This window comes from Littorina saxatilis, linkage group LG12 (genome assembly GCF_037325665.1).
Source record: "Littorina saxatilis isolate snail1 linkage group LG12, US_GU_Lsax_2.0, whole genome shotgun sequence".
In the NCBI taxonomy this organism is placed as follows: Eukaryota; Metazoa; Mollusca; class Gastropoda; order Littorinimorpha; family Littorinidae; genus Littorina; species Littorina saxatilis.
The window spans coordinates 63,680,829-63,691,226 of record NC_090256.1 but is presented as its reverse complement, the minus strand read 5'-3'; the positions used below and the strand labels follow the sequence as shown (position 1 = coordinate 63,691,226).

The 10,398-nt window shown below is 45.4% G+C and overlaps 1 protein-coding gene across 1 annotated transcript; it reads left to right on the top strand.

The window, feature by feature from the left end:
* Positions 1-591: 591 nt before the first annotated feature.
* Positions 592-9,956, top strand: LOC138981434 (mucin-22-like). Its single transcript, XM_070354349.1, has 7 exons — positions 592-598; positions 1,458-1,712; positions 4,294-4,383; positions 5,228-5,360; positions 6,862-7,085; positions 7,825-8,088; positions 8,447-9,956. Exons 1-7 carry the CDS (start codon positions 592-594, stop codon positions 9,646-9,648), a joined length of 2,175 nt encoding a protein of 724 aa, XP_070210450.1. The 3' UTR covers positions 9,649-9,956.
* The last annotated feature ends 442 nt before the right edge of the window (positions 9,957-10,398 follow it).

Here is a 10,398-nt window from a genome sequence, read left to right as displayed (position 1 = left end):
CGAACTGCGCCCAGTAGTTTCCCAGCAATAAGCTGTTAAGTCGAGACACACACACACACACACACACACACACACACACAATTAAAGTCTGCTGGACCCTTGTACTAGCGTACTCGGGGATAAATAAATAAAATGTCATATGTCATTAACAGGGACCATGGGACAACGGTGGGACTGCACAATACAAACAACGAAGCGAGTGACCCACATCTCTGGCTGCCCGACTGTACAACCAACAACATAACGTACAGTTACAGCTTCACGTTTAATGGAGGGTGTTTGTCCAAAGGCCAGAGCGGCAACTGGGACATCACCTGCGACTACGACAACGAGTTTGCCTGTGAACGTCACTGGGGTGAGAGCTGCTATATTGCTGTGTTGACTTGGGCGTGTTACTGCCATTAATGTTGTCACTCATTTTCCACTCAGTTTTAACATCTTAAGCTTTGATTACAACTCGGATTTCGGGCCAGGCTGTTTGGATAGATCTTCTTCTTCTTCGTTCATGGGCTGAAACTCGCATGGTTTTTATGGTGTATAGCCATGTTTACCCCACCTTTTAGACAGCCATAAAGCACTTCAGGGGGAAGCATGTTGGGTATTTTTGTGTGTCTATAACCTATTCACCTCTGACATGGATTACAAGGTCTTTTCCGTGCGCACTTGGTCTTGTGCTTGCGTGTACAGACGACGGGGAATAAGGCACTAGCAGATCTGCACACAATTTGGCTGGGAGATCGGAAAAATCTCCAACTTTAACCCACCATGAGCGGCCGGGATTCGAACCCACGACTTCCTTTTGGGAGGCCGGTGTAACACGAGAAAATTACTCCCACGAGATTTTTACTCTGGAGTAAACATTTTGTACGAAAAAGTTACTCAAAAAAAGCACTCCCCCATTACACGAGAAAATTACTCCCCAAGACAGGTGAGTTCCGAGTAAACATTTCGTACAAAAATGTTACTCCCCTGTCGAATAAATAACGAATAAATTACTTCACCCCAACACAAGCAATTTAACTTCCCATGCCAGGTGTACGAAATTTTTACTCCCTTGTCCCCTGTTAGTCTTGGTGGTGGAAGGGGTGGAAGGAGGGTAGCGCGACATTCGTGTGCGCGAGATCACTTATTGGCATTATCTCTTCACCCGCATCCCATTATTTGCGTACGAGATTTTTACTGGAAGTAAAAAAAATGGGGAGTAAAAATGTCGTGGAGGGAGTCATATTTTCGTGCCTTGGTGAGTTCTTTTCTCGTACGAAAAGTGTACTCGGAGTAAGAATTTCGTACGAAATATTTACTCCGGAGTAAATTTTTCGTGGAGTAAAAATGTCGTGTTACACCGGCGTCTTGTACACTAGGACATTGCGCCCCTCAGTTAAGATAGATGATTTGCGAGACTATTAAAATGTACTAATTGCGCTTAAAATCCTTTTTATAAATCTTTTCCAACTCAGGTTACACATGTCCCTACGACACTATCCAAGGCACCAAAGCGGGGAGAAATATCTCTTCCATTCAAAGCCAAGCGTTCAGTGACCGTGACTGCCAGGAGTTGTGTGATCAGCGAGGCGTGGAGTGCTGGGCAGCGGCTCGTGACGGGGCGGACACGTGCTACCTGTACCAGGGGTCCTCCCCCTTCGCCTTTGACGATGGAGTTGAAACGGTTACAGATTCCAGCTTCACTATGTTCATCAAGAGATGTTATGAAGGTATATCACTGCCTTTTAGCTTTGCTTTTGTTTTTTTTAATTCAAGACTGAAATAAAAAAAATATAGGACATTATCAGTCACAATGTCTCGAAAGGCAGAATCATATCAGATCTCGGCTCACGCATTGATCGGATATGATTAGCCACATCTAACGATTACTAATATTAAGCAAGTCGCGTGAAGCGATATCAAAACAATCTGTCGGCCTGAAACTTAAACATCAACAGTGAAAACCAGTAATCACCGAGACGAACAGTAAGTAAGTTAGGCATTGTTAGCTCAAACCCGAACAACAATACGGATTGCGCTCGTTTCGGCGAAGCATGCGAACGTAATAACTAATCTACATAGTTACACTGTTAACACATTTTCAGAGTAAACATAACATGTTGTTTGTTTTATTCGGGAATTCAAAAGGAATACAATGCAATCCTTTTGAAATATGTTAGTGAAAATTCAATTTTAATGACAAAACGAAATCTCATTGTCCGGACTGAGTCAAAGATTGCTTGACCAAAATTTCAATCAAATTGGTATACAAATGAGGCCATCACGATGCCGCCTCAACTTTCACTAAAAGCTGGATGTGACGTCGTCACAGACATTTATAAAAAAAAAAAAACAAGAGGCGAAGCCATCAAGGCTCACGTAAGAAATCGACAAACAGCAACACAAACTCAATCACTCCGTCACACATACACACACACACACACACACACACACACACACACACACACACACACACACACACACACACACACACACACACACACACACACACACACACAGAGAAAGAGCATAGGTGAAACTGTGCAAGAAAGCGAGACACTAGATCTAGATCTGTCTGTCTGCATGTAGCCTACTTACAGGGACACGACTGCCAACTAGTCTCGGCCCGCTCAAAATAATAATGACCGAGACTTTCAGTACTTCCTTCGCGTGACGTCTAACCCTCTTACGTCATAATGTGACGTCAATGTAATGTGACGTCTTCAAATGTTAGAGTTTCTACCACAGACATACACACGCACGCACGCACGCACATACGCACGCACAGACAGACAAAGTTACGATCGCATAGGCTACACTTACGTGAGCCAAAAATCAACTTGGAATCTAAAATGTCCCTGCGGAATATCATGCTTGCACACAAGAGTACAAGCGAACTCAATAATACAAAGCATCTTTAATACCCCAGTTTTACTGAATGGTACCACTAAGCAAAGGTGAAAACCAGAGGACACGATCCTAGTGAATTGGACTTCGGATTCTATATTTGTTACCCAAAGGTATTGAGTTTGAAAGCTGTTTTTTTCCTGTGAATCAAAGGCCCACCCGAAGTATATTTGTGTGTGTTGGTTCGTTGGTAAGGTTTCACAAGAGAAAAACACCCACGTATGCACATTTTGTTTTTTCGCTGCTGCATTTGTGTTCTTCTATCTTGGGCCGTTTTCTGTGTACGCTATTTCGCTTTTTGTTCCATTCATTGGATTGTTAAATGTATAAAGATCAATCCAGGAATAGAAGTTGTTGTAAATCTTGTCCTAAAAGCTTTCTCTTTATCATGACCACGAATTGCTTAGTATGCCTTTGTTTAAACGCCGTATAATCATTATAGTATTGATACATGCTGTCCATTAGGCTTGACAACCGTGCAAACATGAGTCTGCATTATTTGCTGAACACTCGCGAAGTAGCGTAATTTTAGTGTCTCAAAATCAATACAACGACATTTTCTTTATAGTCGTGTGGGCATTTTCCTCTCTGGGTTTTTGTCTGTCTGTTTGCGTTTTGCTTCCTTGCTCTGTTTAGGTCTCTGTCTCTCTGTCTCGTTCTCTTCATCTCTCTGTCTCCTCTTCTCCCTCCGTATGTCTGTGTCTGTCTGACTGTCAGTCTGTCTGTCTGTCTGTCTGTCTGTTTAAGTCTCTGTCTTTCATGCACGTGTGTGTGTGTATGTGTGTGTGTGTGTGTGTGTGTGTGTGTGTGTGTGTTTGTGACCCTCCACCACGAAATGAGTCGCATGTCACCTCGCGCGGTTCTACTAGGCTTAACATAAGTCCGGGGAGTGTCTGGTAACAGTGTGAGGCTCACCTTAGTCACAGGCTTATAACTCAAACAGTTTTTGCTCTTTTCTAAAAACGGTTTTCACCACTGGATAGAGCATAAAAAACTCTTTAGGAAAATGTAAAAATATGAAAATCATGCAACGGTGACATGCAACTCATTCCGTGGTGGAGGGTCACATTTGTGTGTGTGTGTGTGTGTGTGTGTGTGTGTGTGTGTGTGTGTGTGCGTGTGTGTGTGTGTGTGTGTGTGTCTGCGTGAGTGCGTTTGTGTGTGTGTGTATATATATGTGTGTGTGTGTGTGTGTGTGTGTGTGTGTGTGTGTGTGCGTGTGTGTGTGTGTGTCTGCCTGTCTGTCTTTCTGATATGTCACAGTCTGTTTGTATTGAGAAACTTTGTACGGAACACACACAGACGGACACCTAGACATCCAGGCGGACAGACGCACTGACAGACAAAGGAACAATTTGTGTCAACAACAAAACTTAACTTACTAGTGCCCGTAATTTGTGACAGGTCTTGTGGATGAAAATACTTACGACTGGCTTCAGGTGACGTCTGATCTACCCCTCTCAGTCTGCCACGATTCTGACCCAGGAGGGAGAGGTCAGTTGTCCCCCATACCCCCCTCCCCCTCCACTTTCCCCGCTTCTGACCTCCTTCCAAAAACATACACCTGCAAGCAAACACGTAAACGTGCGCACCTTCTCTGAATAAATTGTGCATGGACGTGACATCTAAACATGTCAATCTTCAAATTCAATTCAACACAAAATATCCGCTTTCAGATACACGGAAAGTACTAAGGCTCTAGATTTTGGTATGTGTCCGCTTGGAAGGATTCTCTTGCCATGAAGAAGCTTGGACAGTCTGCGGTTGTTTAGAAAATGGTTTTATTACACAGGAAGGCAGTCACGTCGCCAGATGCAAAAAGTACGCTTGGATACACAAATGCTATATAACGTGAACAATGACATTTCAGAAGTGCACTTGCATTGTATTTGCTAGATTGGAAGTTATTATATTTGCAGTAATTACTGCACTCTTCTACGTTAAATAAGTTTTTGAACAATTACCCAAAAATAAGTGCTTAATTATTGTTTGTGCCACATCGCAAATTATTATTTGTATTACTCTCTGCACTCTTCCACGATAAAAAAAAAGTTGTAAAACAATTACCCAGGAAGAAGGGCTTTTTGTTGGTGTCACATCGCAAATCATTATTTGTACATCACTCTACCACGGAAAACTGAAATATTTATGATTAATCAGAAGAAAAAAAAGAGTGAAAAAACCCACATCATCGTGGTGTTACTTGTGCAATGTAGAAGAGATTGAGACAGAAACAACACACCCTTACTTTGAACCCCCCCCCCCCCCCCCCCTCCAGTGGAGCGTTTAAAGGGAAGAAAACAACCTGCACAACATCCTTATGTTCTGACTTTTGCAGTGTACACGTTGGTAAAGGAAGCCAAGTCCTGGGGGTCAGCACGTGCTCACTGTAGCGGCATAGGTCAAACATTGGCAGGGTCAAGGACGGCGATGGACAGACAAACTATTCAGGACGTGATTCAAGAGATGTAGTAAGTTTTTGTTGATTTTATTTGAAAGCGTGACTGAAGTGTAAATGTGAGCTTTAAGCAGTAATCAGTTGATCTGTATTACGAAGACTGACGGTAACTATCAGTGGGCTTGAATGCACTAACTGATACAATGTCACTTCTTCTTCTTCTTCTTCTTCTGCGTTCGTGGGCTGAAACTCTCACGTACACTCGTGTTTTTACACGAGTGGAATTTTACGTGTATGACCGTTTTCACCCCGCCATTAAGGCAGCCATACGCCGCTTTCGGAGGAAGCATGCTGGGTATGTTCGTGTTTCTGTAACCCACCGAACTCTGACATGGATTACAGGATCTTTTCCGTGCGCACTTGGTCTTGTGCTTGTGTGTACACACGAAGGGGGATAAGCCACTAGCAGGTCTGCACATAAGTTGACCTGGGAGATTGGAAAAATCTCCACACTTAACCCACCAGGCGGCCGCGGCCGGGATTCGAACCCTCGACCTTCCGATTAAGAGGCCGACGTCTTACCACCCCGCCACAGCGCCCGTCGTATACAATGTCACGTGAATGTAACGTATTTTTGTCACTAACAAACGTTCCAACAACTTACCTTTCTTGTTTTTTTAATTATGAAAATGGGAACGCTGGCAGTCATTTTGTTTTTGGATTTACAATGTCAGATAAAGATGCAATTCTCTTCTTCTAACTCCTCCTCCTCTACTACTCCTCCTCTACTCCTCCTCCTCTACTACTCCTCCTCTACTACTCCTCCTCTACTACTCCTCCTCTACTACTCCTCTACTACTCCTCCTCTACTACTCCTCCTTTACTACTCCTCCTCTACTACGCCTCCTCTACTACTCCTCCTCTACTACTCCTCCTCTACTCCTCCTCCTCTACTCCTCCTCCTCTACTCCTCCTCCTCTACTACTCCTCCTCTACTACTCCTCCTCTACTACTACTCCTCTACTACTCCTCCTCTACTACTCCTCTATACTACTCCTCCTTTACTACTCCTCCTCTACTACGCCTCCTCTACTACTCCTCCTCTACTACTCCTCCTCCTCTACTACTCCTTCCTCTACTACTCCTCCTCTACTCCTCCTCCTCTACTACTCCTCCTCTACTACTCCTCCTCGACTACTCCTCCTCCTTCTTCTAGACCCCCGTCTTCTGCGTTCGTTGGATGTTATTTCGCACGTACACTGAAAATCCTGAGGAGTCGACTATCTTGCATACATTTATGAACATTCTCTAATGTGCCATGAAGGCAGCTATATACTCATTTGTTGTTTGGTTGTTTTTGTTTTTGTTTTCGTTTATTGTTTTGTTCTGTTTTGGTTGGTTTGTTGTTCTTTTGTGTTTTAAGGCGTCCCCTCTACTCTGCTTGTCACAATTCCGTTTGATATAAGCCGTTCTCTGTCCCTTGTAGATTCGTCCTTACTTAACGCACCCAGAAGAAATACATGATCACCTAAAGTAATCAATTCCGTGGGGGTAAATATGATTTTTTTTTTCAGCGAGCCAACCTACGCAGTCAACGGTCGTAACCCCCACTGGGTGGACATCACGGGGAACCTGTCCGGAGCGGCCAGCTGGGGGGACACTGGGACAGCGGTCAGCGGTGGTGTGGCTGTGGAGGGAACGGACAAAGTCCAGTGCGGGTCCATGGACATTGAGAGTGGACAGTACTTCTTGAAGGACTGCTCCTCTGTCCGCACATTTGTGTGTCTCAAAACGAACGGTAGGAAAATAAAGAAAAGAAGAGAGAGAGAGAGAGAGAGAGAGAGAGAGAGAGAGAGAGAGAGAGAGAGAGAGAGAGAGACAGAGAGACAGACAGAGACAGACAGACAGACAGACAGACAGACAGACAGACAGACAGAGAGACAGACAGACAGAGACAGACAGAGACAATGAAAGAGAGACAGAGAGAGAGAGAGAAAGAAGAGAGAGAAAGAGAGAGAGAGAAAGAGAGAGAGAAAGAGAGAGAGAAAGAGAGAGAGAAAGAGAGAGAGAGAAGAGAGAGAGAAAGAGAGAGAGAGAGAGAGGCGGGAAGGGGTGGGGGAAGGAAGGAAGGAAGGAAGGAAGGAAGGAAGGAAGGAAGGAAGGAAGGAAGGAAGGAAGGAAGGAAGGAAGGAAGGAAGACAGAAAAGACAGAAAGAAAATGCGTTTATGAAATAGCTCAGATGCTCAGTAATTGAGTTTGTTGCGATGTTGTTGTTGTTGTTGTTGTTGTTGTTGTTGTTGTTGTTGTTGTTATTTGTTCGTTTGTTTGTTTGTTTGTTTGTATTTGTTGTTGTTGTGGTGGTAATGGTAGTGATGGGTGTGGTGGTTGGAGGTCGTTTTGTATGTCACTTTTTTGTACAGATCAAAACACTATGTGCAAAGTATCTCAACCTAAATCTGCTCCTGATTTATAGCATGGTTGCAAGAAACGCATGAGCTTCAGTTTCCTTTGAGCATCCTTTCTTTGCTGATTGCAGTGCCGTGCGCCAGGGCAGTGAAAGAAGGCGTGCACGGCACAGACTTCCAAGATCAGGGATCGAAATCACTGGCAGAATGCCGCACAGATTGCGACAACCGTAGAACCGCGGGTCTCACTTGCGGTGCCTTTTCTTACCGCACAAAGAACACTTTCCCACGTGTGTCCGAGCTTTGCTACCTGCACACTTCAACATTCTCCTCCCAGTTTCCTCCCTACGAGACAGGAGCTATGTTCACGTTGTACAGTTATACCTGTGTGTGGGGTAAGTTATTGCTGAGTGATTTTCAGACGAGAGTATCGATATGTGTTCCTGCTTTAGGGTGCGACCAACCTAAGCCCCCCGGGCTGGGTAATTGTAAGGTATGGTACAGTATGTGCAATTAAGTTGTCGTTCCTGGAAATAAGTCAGTACGTCTGGAATACATCGGTGCTGAAACATTTTGTGATGTTGACAGTTTCTTTGGTAAATTTGTTGATAGTTGAAGGTTGAAGGTGTGTCTTTTGGGGTCGTTTAAAAAAAATGGTAATGTTCTAATTTCTTCTTCTGTGTTTATTTGTTTTCTTTCGTGAAAAATTGCCTGCTTGATTGATTGATTGTTTCTTTCTTCCCCGCGCTTTAGCGGTTCTACAAGAGGCGGTTCTCATGGAAGAATTAACAACCGAAACCAACCCCACCACAACAACAGCACCGACAACTCCCTCATCGCAACCAGCATCTACAAAAACTGAACAGACCACCACTGCAATGGAGGAAGAAACGTCTCCCGGTGCCACCGATTCATCTCCAGTTGATCTCACGACTTCGGAATCGCAACCATCAGCGAATGCAAAGCCATCTAACGCCGATGTAGAAACAACGACGGTAGAAATAATAAACACCGCAGCATCTGAGCCTGATTTCACAACCACAGCAGCGTCACCATCACTAATATCCTCAACAACAGCCGCAGGAGCAGGAACGAATTCAGGAGAAGGTTTGACATCCACTGCAGCATCAGAGCCTGATTTCACAACCACAGCAGCGTCACCATCACTAATATCCTCAACAACAGCCGCAGGAGCAGGAACGAAATCAGGGGAAGGTTTGACATCCACTGCAGCATCAGAGCCTGATTTCACAACCACAGCAGCGTCACCATCACTAATATCCTCAACAACAGCCACAGGAGCAGGAACGAATTCAGGGGAAGGTTTGACATCCACTGCAGCATCAGAGCCTGATTTCACAACCACAGCAGCGTCACCATCACTAATATCCTCAACAACAGCCGCAGGAGCAGGAACGAATTCAGGGGAAGGTTTGACATCCACTGCAGCATCTGAGCCTGATTTCACAACCACAGCAGCGTCACCATCACTAATATCCTCAACAACAGCCGCAGGAGCAGGAACGAATTCAGGAGAAGGTTTGACATCGACTTCCTGTGTTGGTTCAACTGCATGTTCCAGCGAACCGCAAGGAACGCAGGCGATGTCGACCACAACCACTCAGCCGACAACATATTCTAGTACAACTACTACTAGCAGCAGTTCATCTACAACAAGCTCTGGCAGGCGGTGCCTGTGCAGCTGCAGCTTCAGCCGCCAACAACCGCTGCCCAGCGACACGCAGGATCTGATCGATGAGCTGAAGATCCAGAAGAACTCGACGTACAAGTACCGGATGAAATACTACAGCATGCCTGACTCGAGGGTGTCTGCCACGAGCGTGGGACTGGTGGCCATCCTGAGTGTAACCGTTGTGCTGCTGGTCATTGTGGTGTTGGATGTTCCCGCGTTGGTCGGTTCTTTACGTTCACGAAGGGGACGTTGGACAAGATGATTGCCACCTCTAGCCTATAGGGATGCCTTCAGTGCTGTGCATATCACATTGTACTGTTGGATGTTCTCTCATTGTTCGGCTTTTTTCGTTTACAAAGGGGACGGTAGGCAAGATGATTGCCGTCTCTAGGGATGGCTTCAGGGCTGTCTATTACACCCCTGTGCTGTTGGATGTACCCTCATTGTTCGGTTCGTTTGTTCACGAAAGGGACGTTGGACAAGATGGTTGCTGCCTCTAGGGATGGCTTCAGCGCTGTGTTTATTACACTGTGCTGCTGGTCAACGTGCTGTTGGACGTTCCCTCATTGCTCTGTTATTTTCGTTCACGGGGGGGGGGGGGGGGGGGTGGGGGGCGGGGGGGGGGTGGGGGGGGTGACGTTGGGCAAGATGATTGCTTTCAGTGCTGTGTTTATTATGTGATAGGGAGACTACCGTCGCCCTTTTGTCTCTCTGTATGTTCATGGATTCCTTTGCGAATGCATAACAGTTTTTATAGGGCTTAGAAATAAGCTCTAAACTTCTCAATCCTGTTTGATTGGACTTCGCCTCCAAAAGTGATTGTGGTGTTTCGGCACTCGGTTACATTACAGTGTGCTGTTGCATGTACCCTCATTGTTCGGTTCTTTTCGTCCACGAAAGGGACGTTAGACAAGATGATCGCCGCCTCTAGGGATGGCTTCAGTGCTGTGTCTATTACCAGGGCCGGACCAAGTTCGTTTGAGGGGGGGTGGGGGGGGGGGTTCCAACTGAA

Excerpts from the sequence above, each read along its gene's own strand:
- LOC138981434 (XM_070354349.1), top strand. Across the intron at positions 1,713-4,293 it reads CATCAAGAGATGTTATGAAG|GTCTTGTGGATGAAAATACT; the intron begins GTATATCACTGC and ends AATTTGTGACAG. Across the intron at positions 4,384-5,227 it reads TTCTGACCCAGGAGGGAGAG|TGTACACGTTGGTAAAGGAA; the intron begins GTCAGTTGTCCC and ends TGACTTTTGCAG.